At 40.9% G+C, this 25,065-nt stretch overlaps 1 protein-coding gene across 3 annotated transcripts in view; it reads left to right on the forward strand.

The window, feature by feature from the left end:
• Positions 1-22,263, forward strand: part of PKP2 (plakophilin 2) — a 37,710-nt gene extending 15,447 nt beyond the window's left edge. For 2 of the 3 annotated variants that reach the window (XM_041487522.1, XM_041487524.1), the window contains exons 5-13: positions 2,121-2,328; positions 6,499-6,676; positions 13,201-13,318; positions 14,849-15,010; positions 15,420-15,593; positions 16,168-16,321; positions 17,828-18,017; positions 19,344-19,431; positions 20,994-22,263. In XM_041487522.1, coding sequence (XP_041343456.1) covers positions 2,121-2,328; positions 6,499-6,676; positions 13,201-13,318; positions 14,849-15,010; positions 15,420-15,593; positions 16,168-16,321; positions 17,828-18,017; positions 19,344-19,431; positions 20,994-21,062 — 1,341 coding nt within the window. In that variant the 3' untranslated portion in view covers positions 21,063-22,263. The other variant, XM_041487523.1, reaches the window with a different exon arrangement.
• Positions 22,264-25,065: the final 2,802 nt, after the last annotated feature.

Consider the following 25,065-nt stretch of genomic DNA (forward strand, 5'->3'; position numbering starts at 1 on the left):
TACATTGTTTAGATTTACCAAATTTTCAAGATTTGAAATTTTCTCTTACAAGAAACTTGTAAGAGTTAAGTCTCTTAGAAGTTTTTTGAAAGGGTCTATTAAAAATATTCTCTTTTCCTTTTCTTTAAATGTCACCACTGAACACAAATATCTGTCTCCTGCTGAACAGTTATGTACAATAAAGTGTAAGGTGATTGTTTATTTTAACCATTAAAAGACATTATTACACCTGCTTTGGTTTGTAATATGCTGAGTAATCCCAGCCTTACTTCCATAATTATGTGCATGCAGTCCACTTCAGTGACAGCCAAATGTCTCTCTGTCCTTTTTACTTGCTTTAGGGTATGTCAGAGTCAGTCTTGGGAGAAAATAATAGTATGGGTGTCAACCTTAACTTCAAACTGAGGACAGAGGTTCAGAACTGATTGTTTGAAAGTGGGTTATTACACAGGCCTCTCTCAGGCATCTTCCCAGAAAAACAGTGGCTGAGCAGTATTCAGGTTGGAGCAGTCAGCCTGAAGCTGCCTTACAATTTCCTGTCCATCCCACATATCCTGTAACAAGCTTTTCTGTTTGGCGCCCGTCAGACTTATTCACGTTGGCATGGTCTTGTGTCCCCTTTTTAGCCTTTCAGCCTGCATTCTTCGTCTATTTTTCCCTGATATTTGAGAGTTTGTGTGTCTAGTGGTTTTTCTGTTTCTGTGAACTTCTCGGTATTTTGGTGAATTTTATCTACTAATGAAAATTTAGAAGGACCAGTCAATAGCTGTTGTAAATTCTCAGCAAATTAGGTTGAAATAGCACTCCTTTTACAAGAGCTATAAATGCCTTAAAATCACTGACAGAAAGTCTGCAGAAATACTTTAAAAAACCAAACTACAGTATTGGTGTCAAAAGGGCAGATCTACTACAATGAAACAGGTTGATGTGCCTTCAGCATGCACCTCTATGCACCACTGCCCTCACCATGCATATTTCCTGTGTTCCACTCAGCTGGCATTTAGGTGATTGCTGAGTGATTGCAGGGCAAATCAGCTCAGCAGAGCAGGATAAAGAAACTGTGCCCTTTGTACAGGTGGATGAGAGGAGAGGCTGCCAGGCTGTGTAGTTTGCTCCATGAAGGACAAAAGGCTTTGTTGCATTCCATTTCTTCGTGTTGCCAACACCTGCTGGTTGTGTTGAATTATTTCTATCATTAAACTCTGGACTGTTTAAGACACTTGTATCGGATTTCTGAGTCTTTCATGTGCTGATGATTCTGCACAAGGGTGAGTTTGTCCACAAAACCATATGGCATTTTGAGATGCTGGAGGAGACTGATGACAATGGTACATTAATGTAAGGTACTTTCCATAGCAAATTCATTCCTGAGTCAGCTCAGGCTTGCTTGTGTCATATCACAGTTTGTATGGGATTCTTCATTCACCACACAAACTATTTGTTTCCATACAGCTACTGTAAAATAACATCTTTTAAGTCCTTCATTCATTTGAGGCCAAAAGCTCATTTTCTGAAGATTTAAACACTGAAAAGCAGTCTGTGCTAAATGTGGGTAGTTCGGTAGATAGCTGGCTAACAATGCTTAATGCTCTACATTTTGATGCTTGCTTTTACTATTCTTCCTCTGTGTGGCATAGTTAAGAAGTATTAATTATAATGTATTGGGTGTTAATACACTTTCAATACATGCATTGGGAAGAACACTGTCTTTTCAGCAGGCTTGTTGCTGAGGAAAAAAAAAATCTGTTTATAAATGTTCCAGAATTAAATCTCAAATATTCATTTCACCAACATGGAAGCTAAAAAGCAGAGTGATTAAATGTCTTGTCAGAGAGTGACAATCTGTGGCAAAGCTGGAAGAGATTTAGTATCATTCTCTGATATTAATTATGAAAACATGTTGCCTCTCCTTGTTGTGGATTTTAAGTATTAGTCATACAAAAGCCCAGAGGTTAATAGTCACGTCCAAATGATTAATGATCTGTGCTTCAAGTCTCTCAAATAGGAGCAAATGAAAGGAGTCCCTATAACTATTTACACGTTTGCTGGGGCAGGGGGAAAGGGGACTTCATCATCTACAGCATCTGACTATTCTCTGCTGTGCTCTGTTTTCCTCACAGGTTTTCTCACTTGGCGGTATCCCCAAACTTTTACAGCTGCTTGAGGTTCAGAATGAGGACATTCAGCGGGCAGCGTGTGGTGCTCTGAGAAACTTGGTGTTTGAGGACAATGACAACAAACTGGAGGTGTCAGAGCAGAAAGGGATCCCACTCCTGCTCCGCCTGCTCCGCCACACCAGGGACATAGAGACTAAGAAGCAAATCACAGGTAGTGTTTTCTCTGCAGTCAAGCTTGAAGTGCTTTAAGTAGCGCAAAAGCTTTCAGGGAGAGGTACATGATTGTTTAGTGACTAAATACAAAAACCTTGTCACCTACTCTAAGCAATTCCCGGAGGGTAAAATTCCGAGGTCCTTACTCAAGACCAGTCTTCCAGTCAATAACAAGAGATGGGGACTGCAACTTCCCCTCTTAAAGCTTCTTCAGAGATGAAGTGAGTGTGCTTGCAGGAAGCTTTAAATCCTTGATATTCCAGAAAAGAAAGTCAGGCTCCCTAGGGGTGCCTGGGACCATAATTAATGCCTGCTTACTTATACAGCAGCTCAGCCTTCATTTTTTGACTCTGTGCTGACAGCACCTACAGGAAGTTCCTTGTTGAAGCCTGTCACCCAGATCTGTCCTGTGTCAAGGACAGAAAAGTGCTTGTTTTATTCCCCACCAAGCCCACTGCCCCAGATTCCTGCTTCACCCCTTCATCCCTGTGGTCCCATGTGTCCATAGTCTCTTGGAATTCCACTGCTTGTGACCCACATTCTTTCTAATTAGCATGCAAAGGAAGAGCAGGCTTATATTTTATAAATGGAAAACATGAATAAATGAATGGGGATTTATTTCAAGTGAGTTTTAAAGACACCAGGAACAAAATCTCTTAAGAGAGCAGTACGTGAAAAGGTACTGAAATTGTCAAGCAGCCCTGTCCTGAAGCAAAGATATGTTGAGACTTTCTGTATTTCTGCATTCTTTAAAGTATTTGAAATACTCTGCTCCCTAAGCTTGAGAACAAAGCTTTGTATTGTTGGCTCTTTTTTAGCTCAGTTCTGCAGCTCTGCAATGTTAAAATGTTTTGAAGTTTTTCACACTCATCCGTTTCAGAATTGGGTCACACGGTAATTTACTGTATAGTGCCTTAACTCAGTGCTGTTACACACCAGTGAGGGAGGCAGTAAAAGTGGTGGCACAGTGGCCAGAAAGCCAATGCTCTTTCCTTGCTAGCAGTTCCACAATTTCTGACAAAATTGTTGAATGTGTGAATAATTCACATGTATATTGTGAGTATTACTGTCTTTCCCTTCACCAATATGGAAATGGATAAAGGAACATCTTCTTTCAGCAATTACTGCTGCCACTGAATGTGAATATTTACTCACAAAACAAAGAAGACACCAAAAAATATTTATGCCAAGCAGGATGATGTAGTTTGTGTAAAGCAAAATATTATTATGTGCTTTCATGCCTATCAGTTGCTAAGGACAGCTTTAAAAATACATCAAGAGAGAAGTGTTTTTTGCTTTGTTCAAGACCAGATGTGCAGCCAGGAGGAAATGCACTAGGTACCTTACTGAAAACTAGGTCATACTTTTTGCCACCGCTTGGACAGTTCTTCCAGCTCCCTAACAAGCTGCAAGGAGCCTACAAGAGCAAAGGGTAGTCTGGATGAATGAATTTCACCTCTTGCATTCCTTTGACTTCATACAGGACTAGTGGAATATCATGTCTATGCATGCAATCTCTCTGAAGTGTGCACTTCCAGGAAAAGGTTAATGTGAAAGATTTGGTTTTACACCAGTCAGCACCAGAAGTCCATTTGTCTTTCCTCATCATACGTATTACTTACCTGCTTTGACTGTAAATTAGGGACTTCCAAATGTATGGCATCATATTCAGCTAAATGTCTTTGCCCATAAAGGATTAGTAAAATCATCTTGGTACCTGATAATACCTCACTGAACTCCTGGCCAAGGATCCTGGCCAAGGATTGAAAGCATGCCATAGATAATAAAGATACCTAAGCTCAGCAGAGGGAAGTTTTTTGTTTCTGCTGCTGTGTGGGAAGCATGGTACCAAAGCACTCCACCTGACAAAAGTAAATGAAATAAGGAAGTTGTAGGAGAGAAGGAAATTAAAACTCTGAGATGGAAGTTTTCTGATACTGTACTTCATTACCTGTCAGAAATACAGTACTAGTGCACTTGAGATAAGTAAATCTCAGCTTTAGAAGCTTATCTTTAAAGGTCACTGGTTTATGAGGACCATCAGTGTTAACATAGACAAGCACTTGCCTAACATTAATCCATATTTTATCATGTTCTCAAAGAATACTTGGATGGCCTGTATTTTCTTCAGGACCCAGGCTTAGGAATACAGAGTGAGCCACTGTGCCTTGTACTGTGCTGTGAAAAGACTGAGAGCAACCGAAGTGTGTGGAGATAAATGCTGATTACAGCATGTGCCTCACAGTCTGTGAACGCACAAAAACCACCAAACCACTGCCCCACCAAAGCAGCTTTGTGCTGATGACAGGGGTTTGAAAGCTGCTGTGGGCCAGCCTGCCTAATGTCCCCCTGCAGAAAAGAGCTGCCCAGTTTCTCTGCAACTTCTGTGCTCATATGATCTCTTCACAGGGGGAGTCAGACCTGCCCAAGATCACTGAATTTGACTGAATTTGGTAGCTTCACAAAAGCATTGGTACAGATAAAGTAAACAGAGGCTCTGTCTTTTCTTTGGCATAAAAGCTACTTAAAAATCTCTTAGGAAAGGAGTGAGGTTCCTCCTGAACTGTAGGAAAGGATTTCATTTGCAGCACCTAAGACAGGACTGGAGTTTTGTAGTATTTGGAGAGCATACTGAGGAACAGAAAATATAATGGCTGTGGCATGAAAGAACCAAAAGATATTAGCTTTTAAAATAAGCCAGATGAGCCTCCAGGAAGTAGCTAACCTCCTGATCTTGTTATCATGCAGCATAAATATAAGAAATGAAAGAAAATTTTTCCTGCGGGTAAGATTACAGCATGAGCAGAACTGTCATTAAAAAAAATGTAAATTTTAAAGCAGACCCCACCCATATTTCCAAATAACCATCTAAGGGAAAACTATGCTCCTAAGAATATAGCATGGGTGCAAGGAAACAATCCACTCCTAAAGACATTTTCTAACGTGCACAAATTCATCCACACCCAGAATACCACTGAGAGAGTCCAGAGAGACAGTGCCTGTGGGTAAAGGTAGGGTTTTTGTTGGGAAATTTACAGTGAGAGCACTATCTCAAATTCCCTTGTGACAATTCTAAGTATCTGCCTGTAATGTCAAATGTGATTTTTTTTTTAAATATATTTTGTCCTTGTACCATTCCTTGCATTTGTACCCTTCTGTCTTAACCTGCTTTGCTTAGCAATGCCCTTTGGACTGCTTGTCTGTTTTCCTGTAAGCCTCACCTATCCTTCAGAAAAGTACATTCTTCCTTTCATCCCCTGATTCAGAAGCTGAAGAGTTGATCCCAGAAGAAGGAATGGGCTGCTTCTGGCTGGCTTTTGTTTTGATTTTACTCTTGCTCACAATAACTGAAATTAAATTCAAAGTGTAAGGAGATACAAAAGAAACATTTTTTGTTGTTCTTGTTGTGACCTGATGAAAGGAACATTCACTAATACTCTGCCAGTGTGTGGAGGAGGAGGTCTGTGAAACTCAGAGCAGCAAGCTGGAGGAACAATGAATGTCTTTGTAGTGAAAAGCAGAAATACGTGTTGTTTTCCAAGGGAAGAGGACCTTAAAAAGAATTGTCTGTTGGACTAGAACATAATGGAACCTGTTAAGTTCAACAAGATTATATTTGAAATTAGTCTTGGAGATTGTGAGTAGCCAAGGTTTGTAGCATTACTTAATGATTTGTTTAGTGACTAATGTCTGGACAGTAGCAGCCAACCAGTGTTAACAGCTTTCCCTCTTATGAGAAATTTTGCTATCAAGTGTTAGAGAAACTTGGTAATGGGCATTTCCTGTCTTCCAGCAGATCTCCTGTAAACTCTCTGCACCTCCCACCTATCCCTTTTGTAAGTTTGTTTTCCCTTGGCTTGTGCTGCTTTGCTAATGGAGAAGGTGATGGACAATGCAGAGCCATGGAAAGCTGCACTTCTTGGCTGGGCATTGGACTCACTGTGTAGAGATTTTACTTTATTCACATGGATAACTGTGCCCCCTTTTTTGCCCTATTCCATGTCCCTGGGTCAGAGTTGGTAAGCATTTACCAATCCTTTCTGCTTCTCTTCAGATTATCAGTGCCAGGCAGGCTCTTCACTCATTAACATCAAGGGCTGTGAGATTAAAAGTGCAGAGGAGTCTTTTTAACACAATCTCCTCTCTGATTTTCTTGTGGCTGTTGCAGGTTTGCTGTGGAATCTGTCCTCCAATGACCAGCTGAAGCACCTCTTGGTTAGAGAAGCCCTGCAGACACTGACTGAAGCTGTCCTCATCCCCTACTCAGGCTGGCCAGACAGAGATTACCCAAAATCAAGTGTTCTACCTGACCCTGATATCTTCTACAATGCCACAGGATGCCTGAGGTGAGCACTATGTCTGCAACTACCCAAAGCAACAGTGATGACAGGTCTGCTCAGTTATTTTTGGATAAATACACAGAGTCCATCTCACATCATTTCTCATGTAAACAGATGACTTAGAAAGGGGACATGGTACCTACAAGCACATAAACATATTTTGTTTCCAGCTGCTACCAAAGATGCTTATTTGAAGATATCATAATCTGTGCCTAAACTGATTAGAAAGTGATTCAACTTAAATTATGGGACAGCCATTTTTTAAACCAGAGTAAGCCCTGTCCAGTCTTTTGCACAAGTTCAAACAAGTTGCAGCCATGGGGTGGAGGAATAGATTTATAGTTGTGTATTTAGTACTGCAATCTGTTAATGGACTTGTGGACACAGTAGCAGTTACTATAGACAAACACCCAAGGCCTCAGTGAACACAACCCTAAGTGGCTGAAGTATAAAACTCCCATCTTCAATAAAAACACCTTAAACAGTCTATAAATTGGGGGCCCTTTGTGAGTTCAAAGTCATTGCACATTAAGTTTACACGTTTAAAAATGCACAAAAGGATGCAGTTTGAACTGCCTAAGGAGTAATGTACAACTGCAAAGGCATGATCTGAGGTTTAAACTCCTTCTAGTAGAGTACTAGGAATTAAGTTTGGAATTTGGAGGCTGGAAAGGTGCCCATTGTCCCTCAGACATACCTGCTATGCTGACATGTCCTATAGCAGAGCAGCTGGATGCATCTGTATCACACAGATACAGATATCTATGTGTGTCACAGGTATCTATGCGATACAGAGTCGCTCTCTCACAGGCATTGATTTTTCCTGTGCAACAGCTCTGTATCTGACTCTGTGGTTTCAGAAGACAAATGAATTGTAAGCTACACAAAATACTCAACAACAATACACCTTTTTCTGCAGGAACTCCTGTCAGCCCACTAACTACTAATTAACTTCATCTCTAAGTAATTATTACCTTTTATTTACTCTGACGACTCAAAAACAAATACAAAGAAACGTTAACCACCCATAATAAAACCTCTCTAGCTAACGCTTAGTGCTGTTTCTAGGAAATTAAGGAGGTTGTCTTTTTTCATATTAATTAGCCCAAGCTGCATTTGTGCAGAAACCAGTCTGGCTGCTCCTCTCTTGGTGCTTGGACTCTGGAATTGTCTCTTCCCTACGAGGCAGCTGATGGGGGCACAGATCATTCTCAGGTTTAGCTTGGTGTTGCTCTTCCCGAGCTTGTTTCAGCAGATTGACAGAACTTGTCATGTGACAAATAAGGTACCTGAGTACCTTAGTTATTTTAAATGAAAGTGGATTCCTGGGTTAATCTTGCTCTGGACACAAAGCCAGTGCTTGGGGCTGCTCCAGAAGGGCTGTGAGCCCTCCAGCCTTAATTAAAAGTCTCTAAAACTGCCCTTATGTAGGTGCTTAAGGATACTTTACCTATTTTTAAAATATTATATCTACATTCTAGTTCTCATTTTTATGAGCTTCAACACTGAAAATTAGAAATAGAAAAGAAGGGCTTGAAAACTCCCAGGTAAAGATGATCTGTAGGGTTGCCACATACTTTCTAGTACAGAATAGTTTTCAATGAGGCTTACCTATTTGTACAGGCTAAATAGCTGAGATCTTTAAGATTAATCAGTTTGCATCTCTTCTCTGGAAATTTACTCAATTCCCAGATTAGGTCACTAAAAGTATTCCTTCCTTATGTATTAGGGAAACAAAAAATCTTTGCATCAATAAAAAGAAGAGCACACCATGGAGTAATGAAGGTGCACACTGAGGGAATGATGTTACTTATGAATATGTTTAAAGAGTCTACTTATTTGCCAGAATATAAATCTGTAATTAGTCTTCCCTTTTGTGATGCTAACATGTTTGTTGGGCGTGATGATAAAGTCTATAGCCTGCAGCTCCTATTAGAGGGTAAAAATAGTACTTTGAAGTGCAATACATTATGCATAGTACTGTGCTTAGTTACAGGAGAATGCCAGAATTTCTTTTCAAAAATTTCCATACAACTGTTGACTGAAAGGGACAGCCACAGCCCAAACCTATCCCTAGCACCTGGGGGGGGGCGGTATGTGCACTGCACCACGCCATTACCAGATTATAAATTAAAGCTTCCTTCATCCTTTTTGAGAAAACAGCAGCAGGAGAAGTGAATCCGCGTCTAGCAGATAATATTGCAGGTACTTCCAAGCCCTGGAATGAGAGCATGACCAGACCAGTCCCCAGCTGTTGCCAGAAGTACTGTGGGGTCCTGAATCTCGGCGCCTGTGCCGGTGCATGCAGTCACTGATAAGGAAGTCTGATGTTAGAAGGATTTGTTAATCCCATTCTCTAGGTCTGCATTTTGTCTTAAGACCCTGTGAGAAGCAGAGCTTTACAGAAACCACAGGTCACAAGCTTTATGTAGTAAAAAGAAGCTGTGTAAACCACGGAATTCTGAATTGGCAGTTAAAATAAGTAATAGTGTTGTTTGGTTGTGAAATATGATAAAATGAACTCTGCTTGGACCCATGGAGTAAGCCAAATCAACAGACTTCACTGGATGCCTGACAATAAGCTGAACAAGTAAAACTGGTGTATTAAACTATCTAGAGGAGTGTTACAGACATTTGTAGACAAGTCCTGTAGGATTTTAAAGGTAAAGTCACTTTTTCTTGGCCTGAAAGTCTTACACATAAAAGTTCTGCTTCTAGTTCCAATACAAAGGATAAAAATCTTCAAGATATTTCCCCACACTCCTCTGAGTCTGAGAGGATAAGATCCCAGCAGCATGTAGAATGCATGGTTTTGAATATTATCTATATGTAGAAGTGAACCTCTGGCATGACTTTTCCTCTGCAAGGAAGGCTTAGTGGAAGGCTGTTGGATCACACCTTGAAAGACGATAATTAACTGGTTCCATTTTTGTCTTGAAATACCTTTTCCCAGAACTTCTGCAATGCTGAACTTTCCCGAATTTATACACAGTTATCACATTTTCCCCTGCAAAACATTTAATTAAGCTGCTGTGCTTCACTACAGACCCTTCCTTTTTAACTGCCCTGTAACTGAAGCATCCTGTGCCCCTGTGTATTCTAGTTTTTCAAAACTTTCTAGACAACTATTTCCAGGATAGTCAGCTAACCTCTCTCTTCTCACCCAGTAAAATTAAAGTCATCCTTCCTTTTCCATTATTATTTTTCACAGTTTGTCTGTCCCAGCTCCTGTCTGAGCTCCTTGTGAATTACACAGTGACCCACAAGAACAGTGGGAAGCTGTGTTTGGAGGAAATTGTGTCATTGCAACCCAGGAGGCTGCAGAAACATCTGCTTCCATTTACTCTGGAGAGAAGTTAAGCCAAAGCTCTCCCCATGTGTTGAAAAGCTTGGACTCACAGTGGCAGCTTCTAAGAGAGAATGTAAAACAAGTGACTGGTGATAATAAGTCTTTGAACCAAGGCCTCTTGCACAGCATTGCCATTCCTTTAAGTTTATTTCCATCCATTCTTATCTCCTCTTGCCTCCTCTTCAGTTTATCTGCTCCCCCAATTCCTGAAAGGAATTTTTTGCTTCCAACAAGCAGCTTGAAGCCTGGCACACCTAGTTATCAAGTGGATCCCAGATACCTTTACCTCCCTGGCGAATTTTTGAACTGTGCAAGGCATGAAGGGAATAGAATTTCCCAAAATGCTGTCTGGTAATTGCATTAAATTCATATTACCAGTTTTAGCAGAATGAGTCCCAGGAGCAAAATCCTCCTTATCAGTTACGTGGACCATTCACAGCAGTTCAAGAGCCTTTTCCAACAGTCAGTGTATGACTCAGTGTTGGCTTAGAGGGAGTATCCCTTTCATTTGCTGCCATTTATCAGCTAATTGAACATTTATTATCATCATTCTGTTTCCTTCAAAGTCACCCTTGGTTTAACTGCATCGAATGTCTTTGTATTTACCTCACAACTCTGGATCAAAATAACATTTCCCAACAGGAAATTAGCTATCATCACCCCAGGACCGTGGGCAAAGAGCTACTTTGATTACAGACACAGCTGCACCACGCATGTGTGCAGGAGGGGACAGGAGCAGCAAATGCAAGATGAGATAAATGAGGTGCGCAGACAGGTCAGCAAATGGCACAGTTTGAGCGTGCCACCAGGATTGGCACAGCCAAGCATGCCCAAAGTCAGGGATTTTTCATGAGTGGGTGCTGCCAAATGGTAAGTTCTGAGTCATTTAGAGGAGAGGATCCCCACAAGTGGCAATCTCCCTAAGGCTGGGCTCTCCTCACTTTGCAAGCACTGGGTATTTCAGGGCCTCCTGGAACTCCGCGACAACAAAGCCCAGCTCCCGAGCTCAGAGGGTGGCATTTCAGTTGTCAGGAACCTCAAATCTTAGGAAGCCAAGATGAAGTCAGTTTTTAAATTCACTAAGCAAAATGTCTCCATTGTTTCAAAAAACATATATTTAAATATTTTATATAAATATATATATTTAAATTTACATTTCTGTGACACTTCTCAAATTTTTTTTTTTTTTTAACAAATCATATTATATTTTTACCTCCTGGAATTTCTCAAGCTTCAGTCAGCAAACAGATTTAAGTTGTTAGCTGAGGTTTTGCCTGAAATGCTCTTGTCTGACCCTGTTTTGAGTGAGGTGGTTACAGCAGTGTTTGGAGGAGTGGGAGAGCAGGAGCTCTTCCCTTCCCAGTCCACGATGTCATGCCAAGGAAACAGGGAAAGGGGGAGAAAGGAGTAGCCACGTGTGTACAGGTGTGCACAGGGACACACAGTGATACCTGTCTCTGGATGAGCATCAACTTCTTAATGAAACAGAGCCCGGGAATTAATTTCCCTTGCAGTACAGGCCAGTGCCCCTAATTCAGGCTCTTCTCTGCCTCCTGAGCTAGAAAAGCTCTTTACTCTGTTGATGCTGACAGCAAAGCCAGGGCATGGCCTCTCCCTGAACAAGCATTCAGCAGAATCAGTTGTAAAAAATTTAAGGGATTTTAGAATATGTGGGACAAAACCAAACACTGCATCAGCTGAAGTGTCTTTGGCAAAAGAAATTCCACACTTATCTTTAACAGTATTTTTAGTGTGTGTGCCCCAGAAACTATTTTTGCTATGTACCAGGAGGGCTGTAATGTGTACACTTCTGTCAGCATAAACATAGGAAAGGGTGACATGCCTTGAATGTGACACATATAGGTAAAATTAAATTCCAAAGGGATTTCTATAGCAGGCCATTTTGTGGGATCTGAATATTGATTCTGTGATATATAATTCCATGAGAGAATAAATGAACTCATAAATAGAGGCATCGTTAACATCATGACCTAAAGTAAAATTGTAATTACAATGCTTAGTATGTAACCTGAACATGTACTTCCCAGAGGAAAAAAAAAAATTATTAGAAATAAAATGACAGTGTATAAAATGCTACATTCATTTTACAATGCTACAATCATAACACAGGAAAGCTTAAACCTTACTGGCTTTGTCGTTAATAAAATTGTAAATATTGTAATTCTTAGTGGGCAAAGTAAGCATGGGAAATAAGCAACCTGAAACTATCTAAAGGAACATGTCCCTCTGTGTTTTGATGGATGCTAAGATTGGCATTGGCTAATATTTAATGTTATTTCAAACAAAGAAGCTTGAATGTGCAGTCCTTTGTCCAGCAGAGCTGCAGGAGTAAAAAAAAAGTAAGACCTGGATTTATAATTCTAGTATTCCATAATTCAGACTTTGCTGAGTTGTAAAGATAATTATACCCCAAACGTGTAAGTGTTGTTTCTTCCATGGAAATCAGGAGCTTGTTTAGAGCCAAGCGGCTTCAAGCATCAAGTGTATGTTTGGTTTTTCAAGAGTTTTTAAATCAGTTTTGTAATTCACTTGTAAGTTGTACTTGGTTTACTACAAAGCCCAGCAAATGTTACTTGAAAGGCAGGCAAAGGGTGGGTCTTTGCATGTGGGTGTGGAGGTGCTGCTGAAACTCTCAGACCATGTGTCTGTTGATAGGTCATCTTGGAACAAGAACCAGCCTGGTGTAAGTAAATTCATTCTAAAGGACATCTGTGTGCATGGAAATTTTTACAGGCATCTCTCCTCTGATATTTTCACCATCCTAAATATTAAAATTATAGCTGAAAATTGAATAGGGAAAACAAGTCCAAGTTTTGGTTTTGGGGGTTTTTTGGGGGGTTTTTTGGTTGGGTTTTTTTGTTTTTTTTTTTTTTTTTTTGACTGCTTAAAAACGATTGACTCAACTTTGAAATGAAAATTTGAGTCAGATCTCACCCTACCCATCCAAACACAGTGGTTTGTTTCCCTGGAGTATTTGTTTTTCTCTGGGAGTGAGAGTTTTATCTAGACGAGGCTCAGATTGTCTTACACCTCTGAAGAAAAGAAGCAGTCAACCTGAACTTCAGTATCTCTAAGTTTTGGCTGGAAAAGTTTGTCAGAGGAGCACAAGAAAATACCTTTGGCTAAATCTCTTCTCCCCAACATATTCTCTTCTGCACAGAAACATGAGCTCTGCTGGCCCAGAAGGAAGGAAGAAGATGAGAGAATGTGAGGGCTTGATTGATTCTCTTGTGTATTATATCCAAGGAGCTATTGCAGACCATGAGCCCAATGACAAGGTACTCTTTGAGATGAAAAGTGTTTTCCTAGGGGAAATTTTCAAGTGAACATTTTCCTGTTGTTGTTTAGAAATCAATGTCCAGAAACAGCTATGATGCAATTGCAAAACTTATTTCCAGGGCTTTTAAAACTGCCACCAAAGGTGAAAGTCCAGTAAGAAGCTTTTTGAAGTATTTTTATCCTGCAACCTAAAATAATAATATAACTCAGCACTGGGAAAACATTTTTAGAATCTCTAGAGAGAAAGGCAGAACCTTCTGTGTTTTTTTTTTTTTTTTTAAGTGAGATAAAATCAGTTTTCAGAAATGCTGGAACATGAAAGAGTCAGATGTTGCCTTTTTGGTTGTCTCAGGATGCTAGCTAGCTAGAAGCTTAGAAAATTAATCTGGTTACTCTCCTGTATATTCACTGCTACTCTCCTATGTATTTAATGCTACATACCCCTTAGGAAATGAAGAACCTAAATCCCTTTGGGTGGCAGTGTGATTAAGGAGCTTGCATAATTTAGAATAGAACTAATTTTCCTAGGTTTTTTTTAGGGAAAAAAAAAAAAACCCTGCGCTTTTTTTCCTTGCTGCCTAAGCCTAAACCAGTAACTACAAGGACATGGACACCTCCAGGTGCTAGTTTCTCTCACTCTTCCTCCCCCCACTGAGTGCAGGTGAACCCTGAAAACAGATTCTTGGAGCAGAGGCTTGTCTTTCAGCTGGGTGCACTGGGTGGGAAGAGCAGCTGTCACTGACATTAGCTGCAGCCTGTAAGGCACTTCTGGTGGGCCTGCCATAACCTGTGCTGTGCAGTGGTAATTACTGCACATTTATAGCTCTGTTCTAGGATTAGCTACTTGAGCCTCCCCATCTCCCTGTATCCAGTGCCATTAGCTTCAGGGAGAATCCAGCACATTACACGTGTGCCAGTAGCTCCCTGCTGCATTTTGTCTTGAAACCACTCATTCCTTTGATTTTCAAAAGAGGAGCAACTGGTAACAAAGCTCTTTGCCACTAGACTCATCACTCAGAAATTGCAGACCTGACCTTAGCCACGTTCAGGAAGGAATGTCTTCTTTTAAAAAGCATTCCACCACAGAAAAATGCTTCCTCCTTGGGAAGATAAAAAGCTTTCCTCTTGCTGATGCTATGGTGAGGTGTGTACATGATCATCTTTACTCCTAAGCCCTTAAACATTTCTTGGCACATTTCTGTGTCAAGCAGCGCTTGCCCAAACAATTCCCAGGCGCAGTTCAAGAATTCTGAAATCCCAGGACCATTTCCAACAGGCACGGACCCCTCTCCCAATGCAGCCCCGTGTGCCAGCTGCCCGCTGGGCTCGGGAACATCCCAGGGCATGTTTCATTTCTCACTGTAAAGGCAGTGTGGTGGATCACTGGCATGAAGCCTGGCTCTTCCATGAGGCATTAGAAACTCTGCAGTCAGTTACTGAAGATCCAAAAATGAAATCTCTTCCCGTGTCTGTACATCTCCCTTCAACACATGCCAAAGCTTTCAATTTCTATTCTTTTGTTATTTTAGGCCACAGAGAATTGTGTGTGCATTCTTCACAATCTTTCCTACCAGCTAGAGATAGAGCTCCCTGAGAGCTATGCCCAGAGTATATATGTACAAAGAAGAAATATTTCTAACAATGATAAAACACCAGGCTGTTTTGGAACACGGAGCAGAAAAGTAAAAGAGGTAAAGTACATGATTAGTTACATCTCATTTGGTTAATAACTTGTAGCAAACTCTGAAGAATAAGGCTGTAATCTAATTAACAGTCTGTTATTGATCTGTCTGGTAGGGTGACACATTCTTGCCCCAAAAATGCAAAGTTATTGATAGTCCTTCTTGACACCAATTCTCTCATTTAGCTGCTGCTGATGGCAATGACAGAGCAAATGTTTTATTAGTTGAGGAATACTCCACTGGATGGACTAGCTACTATCATTAAATTCTGACATTTTGTACATTATTATTTGAGCTCAGAACTTGACAGTCTCCAAATAACCTGGTCATGCAGAGTTACAAAATGGCTAGTTCAGCTTGTGGTGCATTAAGCTATAGAATGACTGTTTCTAAAGGCTTGATGTGTTGACATGTTTAGAAGCAGCAAGACACCCCGCTTCCTGAGGAAAAGAGCAATCCCAAAGGTGTTGAATCACTCTGGCATTCTACACTGATTAGGATATACCTCTCCTTAATAGCAAAGAGTACCAGAAACTACACCCAGGAAGCATCCCTGGGAGCTCTCCAGAACCTCACAGCTGGCACCGGACCAGTAAGTCAGCTTTTTTCCTTTTCTTTTAATTTAGTTCTTGATGTGAACGCGTAGAGTTCAGGGCTGCCTGAGCTCAAATAAGCACTGACAAGTCACTCACTGACATGGTGAAGGAAAATGAGGAACACTGAATGGAAAGTCATAACCAGCAGTGCAGCTTTTCCTTGCTTGGCAGATAATGGGGTCTGCTTCTGCTCCCTCTGTGTACAGCTCCATGGGTGGAGTTTGCTAATTCATCACACTCTGAGGGATGAGCAGATGTTAAAAGCACTAAAACAGTCCTTTTGTGGAAGACAGTCCTGTGGAGAGAGGAGGGCTCTGACACAACAGCAGATCACTTTTGTGTTGAAGAAATTAATGATATCTGTCTGAGGAACTAGCCAAAGAGCACCTGGCAGAAAGAGGACTTGCAACTTCTCTTTTATCACCTCCCTTTCCTGTTGCAACTCATATGTAACTTTGGCTTAAAACTATTTGAAATATGCATAAACTGGTGCAGAGAGCTGGCAGTGTGTGGCTTTCTCTGAGGCTCTGCATTGGTGGCAGTGACACAGAAGGGCCTCTCTCTGCACAGATGCCGTTCGCAGTGGCCCGCACTGTCATTCAGAAGGCAAACGGGCTCCCGAGCGTCCGCGCCATGCTGCACGTCAGCCACCCCGCGGTGAAGAGGACAGCGGTGTCCCTGCTCAGGAACCTGTCCCGAAACACCTCCCTGCAAAATGACATAGGTGAGCAAACACTGAGAGCTTGCTCTGCTCTCTTCACATCAAACTTTCCTGCTTTGAAAGAAAGACATGCTCGAAAAAGCCCTGATCTGTGAGTTTAGTAGATTTTTCACCAGATACTTGCAGTCACTGTACAGGGCTTAAAATAAAGAGTTTTCCTAAACAAACTTTCACTCTATTGGGTATTTCTCTTCAGATACTTTGGTGTTACTTTCAAAAATACATAATTGAAGTAAATTCTACACAGATTTGGAGAGGGAGTTTTTCTTCTGCTTAAAATGGGGTAAAGGAAGGTGATTGCCGAGTTCTGTGCTGCCACAGCTGCATAATGCTTTTGAAGAAATCACAGAACATCTCTAATTCTTCTAGCAAAGATCAGACTCTCTCTTATTAGACACAAAGCTTTAGAAGTTTGCAGCCCACACAGTTTTCCTGCAAAATTTTTTTAATAATGGAAGCTATAAGATGCTATAGGAAAATAGTTAATTCATTTAAATGATCTCATTTCTAAATAAAGCCATTTCTATTCTGAGTATTCTCATTTCAATTTATTGTGTATTTAAGACTTTTTCCTACTGACAGGATAAAATGTGTTCATATAATTTGTTGTCATTTTTTTGTGTTCCTACCAAGGGTGAAAGGGGAAATTCCCTTCAAGGTATAAAGATAGCTCATGGGACAGATTACCCTCCAGAATTCTGCAGAACATTCTCCTGGGCCTTGTTGAACCTTAGAGAACATTCCCTATCAATGCAAATCCTATAACATGTTGTTAGGCTTATTTCAAAGGGATAATCCATATGGTGTTAACAATTACAGGTGGTGAATCCCCCTGAAAGAGAAGAAATTAAACTGATAAGAAGTTGGGATGTCATCAGGGAAAAATAATTTATGAGACTATGGGAAAGACAAAATAGCACAAAGCTTTGGGGGCAGGTGCTTCATCTTGCACATTCACAATTGTTCTTGTTTTACCCACAATAGAGAGGACTGGGGGAATTTCAGGTGAACCTTTTCTCTGTCAAAAGATTTTCTTTTTGATTGACTGAAAGCATGTGTGAATTCATGTCAAATTCCAAAAAGTACAACTTTGGCCAAAGGAAAACATTTGAGAGGGCACACTCTTTTCTAGATTATAAGGGCCTAAATTTATCAAACAAAATGAACCTACATTTATCCAAATTTATCAAGCAAAATGAACCTCTATATCAAATGGAGATAAATTTAATATAAAACATGTCTAGCAGGAAAGTGGCAGCCTGCAGCTGGCACATGCCTGGTGAGTTCAGTCCAGCACATGAGCTATTAATGGACTGTGCATGAGGCAAGGTACAGGCTGTCCAGTGTAGTGTGGGTGCAGCTTCACCTGAATTGTGGGGATGTAATGCAGGTAGGAAGCCGTGAGTGTGTGGTGGGAGCACACAGCTCCCTGCTGAGGGAGAACAGGAGGAATAAGGTAAACCTGCTCCTGTTAGTAATGGAACTGCTTGTCTCTCTCCCACCTTGCAGCCAGAGAAGTCCTGCCTGACCTGGTGTCAGTGCTGCCCGAGAGTGTGCCAGGCTCTGAGGTGGCCTGTGAAACCACAGCATCCATCTGCTACACCCTGTTCAACCTGACCCAGGGCAGCTCACACAACGCCCGGCTGCTCCTCAGCACCCACGGCCTGCCCAAGCTCATTGCCATCAGCATCAATGACAGGTAAGCTGTGGCACTCACATTCTCTGAACTTGAGAGAAGCAGTGAAAGAAGCAGAGAAAAGAATGAACAAAAGAATTCTTGTTTCATTTGCTGCTCTTGTGTTGTGCTAAGGTAGAATGCAATACGGAGATTGTTTACCCAGAGTTGATGGTGTTTTGTTTCCTTGGCATATCTGGGCCAAGCACATGTCCAGACTGTTGGCCAAGAGACAGTCACAAGATTTTATTCAGTTGAGTGCTTGTACAGTTTTAGTTTAGATGTAGTGTGATATAGTATAGAATAATACAGTATAATAAAGTAATTAATTAGCATTCTGATATCATGGAGTCCTCTTCATCATTCTCTCTGCCCAGGGGCACCTTGCAAATCCGATAGTAAGGGACTCCACATGCCTCACTCTGTCCCCAGGTAAAAGAGAAACTGCAGCCTCTGCCTCTCAGGAGGAAAAAAACATTTCATCTCAAGGTGCAGGACAGCCCAAACAAGGGATGTGAATAGAATTGCACTGATTGGGAAATACAGCAAGATCTCTTAGCACAGCTCTCCCATCCATAGCTAAACTCACCAGGTTCCAGCATTTTAAATAATTCCTCAGAAGATAACTGCACCATATTATCTGTATTCTGATATATAAGTAGTGACTGATCATCAGATCTCATCTGTACCCAAAATGTCTTTCCTGTTCATTGTAACACAACCCTGATTAATTTTAGCAATAAAGTGCAGGGATACATTTTATGGAACCTATAGATCTGCAGTTAAAAATAACATATTGGCATTTTAGAGAACAGATTCAAAATTTAATCATTCTTTAATACGTAAAAAAATTCAATCAATATTTACTCCAAAGATAATTAATGTTTTAAAAATATGAGTAATTATTCCATTTGCCTTGCTCTCTCTTTGAAAAATGAAAGAGGAAATCAATCTCAGTAAAGGAGGCCTCATGAGGACCTGAATAATTTAAATCCCATCTAACTAACAAGAGATTTTACCTACTGGAAAGATTCTTTCAAATGGTTGTTGTGCTGAGGTTATTTTACTCAGCTGAGAATGCACAATATGATAGCTACTGTAAGATGTAGGCTACAGAGCACTTGATTTCTCCCTAAATTTGAAGAATAGGTGGAACAGGGAGACATGTTTCATGTGTTTCAGTAATAAGGACAGCCTGAAACGTTACAATACCTAAAGGGTGGCAAACCAGCACTTAGAAGTAAAGAGAGATAAAACAAATGCTATGAGATTATGTTTGCTGAGGTCTGTACATGCACCATGATTATGATGTGAGAATTTAAATTTATCATTCTTTTTGCAAAATGGCAGCAATATGTTCAGCAAAGCCAGCAGGGCTGCTTCAGTCCTCCTCTATTCCCTGTGGTTACACACCGATCTCCACAGTGCCTACAAAAAGGTAAGAAAAACAATCTTTCCTTCAGACCTAGAACCCTTTCATATGTCCTCTGGGGCCCTTACCACTCCTGTACATTTAAGAATCAACCTATGATAGGATTCAAGTGGTCCCTGAATTTGGTTTTCTCATTTACTTGTACATAAGCCTGTGTAAGTAATGCATGGCCTCCATTTTTTGCTCCCCTGTGTTCACGTTCTCTCCCTCTGTGGTTTTACATCCACTGGCAAAGCTTATGAAAAGCGTTGTTGCTGCTGCCTGCCAGGAGTGTCAGCGGGTGGGAGGTGACGCAGAGTAGGTGCCCATCCACACTGGCTGAACAGCCTGGCACAGAGAACCATGGTGGCAGCAAAACCAAGGGCAGGGCGAGGCAGCTTCCTGCTCTAAAAGCAGGGCTGCTCTGTTCTCCTTGTTTGCACAGCCTGCCAGCCCAGGAGTCAGGTACAGTCATACAAAACCCAGCCCCTGGGAAAGGTGTTGGCAAACATTTACTGCCATAGTCAGATCAAACAAAAAATGGCCAGCATGGCTCTGCCACAAACCAGTCTGGTTTTTTTAAAGCTCTGTACCTGCTTTTTCAACCCTCAGCTGAGTTAACTTCCACCTACCTACCTTCACCCTGCATCTCAAACTGATTTCAGTCCTTGTGTGTTTGCTGTTCAGAATTTGTCACTTCAAATTCCCTATAAACTAAAACTGTTCCAAGTTCTCAAGCAAGCTGTTAGCATTTGTTATTCAGCTGTTTCTCTTTGTATTTTTTTTTTTGTTGAAATTTGCTCCAAAAATCTTTCTTAGCATAAACTTTAACAGTGTTGCATCACACTTAACAGGTACGGCCCCACAAATCAGAAATCTGTGTTCCAGAATAAGGCTATTGCACCATATCAATTCTTAACTAGTTGTCTCTGGCTTTTTACAACTACATTCCTGAATTTACCATATAATAAATTTACCAAACTGTCAGCAATATCCCTGATGGCATGAATTTTATAATTTACTGGTAGTTCAGGAAAGTCTATAGCACACATTTGTCAGCATTTTCAAAAATGCTGATTATTTGCTCTTCCTATGCAAATCAGGCCCCCTAGAGACACCAGGTATGGCACTGAAAACTTCAGAACCACCTAATGGCCAGACAGTTTTGAAACTTTAGTTTCAGTTTTGAAACTTTAGTCTAATAAGCCATATAAATCACTTGATCAAATAAAATTTATAAAATCCTGAGTAATTTTGGCATTGCCCTGTGTTTTTTGTTCTGACAGGGTTAATTTCAACTAGGTTAATCTCAGTTAGGTTCATCTCAGCTATTAGTTAGTCACCTAAAAGTTAGGAGTCTGTAGAGCTGAGGAGGAAGAACAGGCAGTGGAGGGAGTTCAGCAATTCCAATTATCCTCCCATCTCTCCTGGACTAATCGAGTGCTGCCTGTTCTGTCTCTGTGAATGCTCAGGACCCTGCCTAGACCCCTGCCATGGCTCCTTATCCGGCTTTTAGGCACTGGACCCACCCTTCCCTTGCAGAACCAGCACTGAAGATAATGAACTGTTCTGTTTCTTCCATTCCAAAGGCTGACTTCAAGAAGGCAGATTTCATCAACAGCCGGACCACAAAAGCCTACAACTCACTGAGAGATTGAACCAGAGCATTACACCAGGGAAAACAAGATCATACAGCAGCCAGTGTAACCATCTTCACAGGGCTGGTGTCACCATCATGACCCACAAAGTAACTCAGAAAAAAAAGAGCTGATTTTCTATAAAGACTTGAGTGGCCAGAGAGTAGCTTTTTGAGTTTTTAATCCTAATCACCTCGTTGTCACTGACAACATCAATACAAGTATATCAACAGCAATACCAGTATATCAACATCAATACCAATATATCAACATCAATACAAATGTCAATACAAGAATAATCAAAGATGGATTCTCCAGGATGTCTGAGGTCAAGTTTCGTCCAGGTTTACCATGAGTCAAAGCTCCAGATGACTGCCTTTGTTCTATACAGAGGAGTTTGAAATGCTGGTGGGCAGCAAATTCTTTTCAGACTGTTTTATACCAAAAGTTTTCTACAGTAGGTAAGCATCAAGTGCACTGCTCAGAATTTAGTAATTTTTCACTCTTTTGTTTCTTCACACAGCTGAATAAGAATCTCCAGACTCTATGAGTATGCACAAGAAGCTGTTTCACTACATGAATTATAAAAGCACCAATGAAGTTAAAATTACTATTTTTGTATTTCTTGTTTTCATGGGCCCACTGGTTCTTAAGCCTCTTTCCTCTGAGATTTCATCAGCAACAGCAGCAAAACTGATTCTACATAGATCTCACCATCCCTTGCTCCTCTCATCCTCCCTCACGTGGCTGTTGCATTTTACAACCGTGACCAGAAAGTAATTTAACTAGAACCACTAGGTTTAAGGCACTGTGTTTCAGACACTTTGAGCTGAACTTAAGCTCATCATTCTTTGCTAGTTGGTGGAGAAATTATTTTTGGGTGTTTCAGTGATTATTTTAAGAAAATTGCAATTTCAAAACAATTCTGTTGATAATCTATATATAATAAAAGGAGTGGAGTCTTGCCTTTATTTTTGAAGTAACAGACACACACAAGAGGCTGGGCTCTGTGCTGATTCAGGAATTCACCTGATCCTGCTTCATATTCTCACTTGAAATGATCATCCTCCCTACAGCAATTACATGCAATGTGATAACTTTGGGCCTGTGCCTGCACAAGTGGGACTAGGTAATAGGAGGGAAAAAAATTCCTGAGGACCTGAAGGCTCAGGTTTTCATTATGTGATGCTCAAGATGGTAAAGAAGCACTTAAAAAAAACCCATCTGCTACATTTAGTAAGTCAGATTTTTCTCAAAAAAACCCACAAACCCAGGGGTTAGACTGTCCATTAAACCAGCAAGAAACTCTTATATAAATACGGGGTTATCAGCAGATGTGAGCTGGCATTATTTCTCTGAAATCAGGGGAAGTGAGCTACCTTTATGGCAATGGATATTTTGCCATGTGTATTTACAAGCCCTGCTACTCCAACAGAGCCCATCCTGTGCCCTCACTGCTGAACAGCTGCTCTTGTCCAGAAGGGGATGCAAAATCCTTGGAGTAGGGACCTCACAGGGGAGGTCACCAGCCCTCTTCATTTCAACACTCCTGGCTAAAAGGTCTGGCTCCTATCAGAAATTTAGAACCAGTGGGTTGTACCACTGCACCGTGTCCAAACATATTTCTGGATATCTGGGAGCTAAATTCTCCTGGCAGATGCCCACAGTTCTCCAAGGGGTCCCAGAAAGTCCCACACGTGCACACCGGACAGAATGTGCCCCAGGGAGGGAAGCAAACAACACTGCTTTCCTGTCACTGATCATTTTCAGAGAGCTGTTAGTCCTCCACATTTGCTTTGAATAACTCAAATCAAATGCACTCCAGTAGGAGGTTTTAAAAATACTATTATTTTTTGTAGGATGTCATATTCAAAATACTGCAGGTCCAAAAACAACACCGGGAAAGGGAACTTACAGCACCGCATGTTGAGGGAATTGTTTTTATAACTTCTTCAAATATGACAGAAAACAGACAATTAAAATCCAACTTTCTCTTCTCAGTTGTTAACCCAAGTAAGTCTGCTTGTGGCATGAAAGAATGAATACCAGCAGACCTGGACAAGTCTCCTTTTATTGCCCAAAAGAAGTGGTAGGCAAAATTAACACAGAAATAGTAAACCTGAATACAGAGTAGCTTAGGAATGAAGAACTGAAATGAAAAAGATCATTTTAGAAATGCTCATGCATTTATTTTTACTAAACTCACATGCTATTTAAGAAACAAAAGAAGCAATAGTGTTGGGTACTTTTAAATATACGTGTACCTCTCAGTAAGATGTCCTTAAAAAGGAAATGCAGAATTTTTGGGTTGTTTCCATTGATGCAGTGATTTTAAAGGTTTTTTTCAACCAAAATGAATCTATGATAGTGCCCCTTTAAAATCAAAGCAGTGTTCAAAAGTCACAAAGAATTATCTCAGACCTGGCAGCAACACGAGAAACATGAGACACGCCTTACTACAACTGATCTCCTACTTGTATGCAATCAAAAACATTTCAGCAGGACTCCAAAGAAAATAAAGCAGAGAAATAATAAAGTGCTCTCTCTAATGCAAAAAATCTGTCTTTGGCCTTTTTGTTATTAGTGAACCTACTTGGCTGGGATGCAGCAAATGTATTTTTAAGCCTTAGACCTTCCTTCCAAAGAGCAAACTCATTTTTCAATTAAATCTAGGTATGGAGACTTAGACTTTCCTGCAATAGCACAGTGTTACTGAAGGCAAGCTGTGTAATGCTCCTGTTGGCATCAGAGGCCTCCTGAAAATAATTTCTTCGTCCAGTTTTGCTGACCTGTCAAACCATCCACAATCTGCTGTTTTCACTTCTCTTTAATTGGTATTTTCCAGTAAACTTCACCATGGGCCACTGGAGACCTCAAAAATAATTAAATCAGCCTCGCCATAGTCTTGGACCTGAGAAATAGAACATTCTCACTTGCTCTGTTCCTGAGAGGAGATTGGAAACCTTGAATTTAAACATGCTGAGCAGTGCTCAAAGAGTTTTTGGCTGAACAAGGAACTTACCCCAGGTCCTCTTGTCTTGTGTCCTAACCACAACCCAGTGCTACCACCTTTCACAGAATTGTTTTTGTAGAAGCTCTTAAATAGTACAGATAATTTTGGAGTAGATTATAAACATTACCAGAGAATTAGTCATGCCTTTCCTCATTTCATCCTTCTACCTTATTTTCTACTGTCACTGCTCTTAAACATTAGTGCTTTTTCTTCTCCCTTGCTTCCTAAGTAGAATTAAACTGTAAAATAATTGCATTATATTGTGCATGGGCACAGGGTTTGGGGTTTTTTTATGGGGCTTTTTCTTTAGAGAAAGTACATGCTATCTATTAAGAGAGGTTCAACCTGCCCTTCTGGGCCCATAAAAGACCTTCAGGTGAAGTGAGCTGGCACCATCAAAAGCCACACACAAGAACCCCAGTGCACCCCTGGCAATCCGTGCTCCAAAGGCAGCCCATGGAAGCTGAGGGCAGTCAGGCTGCCTGTTTGGTTGGTTTTTTGTTTGTTACCATGCTTAGCCCTTAGGTTCCAGCCTGACAGGAGCATCAACATTTTCCTAGCTTTAGTTTTCAGGGCCAAAAAGCCCAACAGAGGCTATTCAGAGCCCTCCTGGGGGATGCTTCAGGAGCTGGCCTGATGAGCAGTCACACAGTGAATCATGCACAAACCATGCAAAGGGTTGAGAACTGGTGCTTCCCAAGCTATTCCAACTCCAGCAGCTGCTCTTCCATTCCTTCACTTGAAGTGCTGCTGATTAAAACCTCAGTTTACATTCCTGACTCATGCTCCAGACCTATCCCATGGGGAAGATAAGGTGACCTTAAGGCATCATCTGATAGGAGACAAAGATCTGGAAACAGCAATCAGACTGGAGGAAATGCATATTTGAGCTCAGCATCACAGCACACCAAGGACAAGCCCTGAAACATCAGATACTGGTGCAACCATGTGAGTTATGCCTGGAATATTGGTGTAGATGTTGCACAGCCCACTAGAAACCCAGCAGAGAGA

The sequence above is a fragment of the Pyrgilauda ruficollis genome, unplaced genomic scaffold, assembly GCF_017590135.1.
Source record: "Pyrgilauda ruficollis isolate IOZ18807 unplaced genomic scaffold, ASM1759013v1 scaffold80, whole genome shotgun sequence".
Classification (NCBI taxonomy): domain Eukaryota; kingdom Metazoa; phylum Chordata; class Aves; order Passeriformes; family Passeridae; genus Pyrgilauda; species Pyrgilauda ruficollis.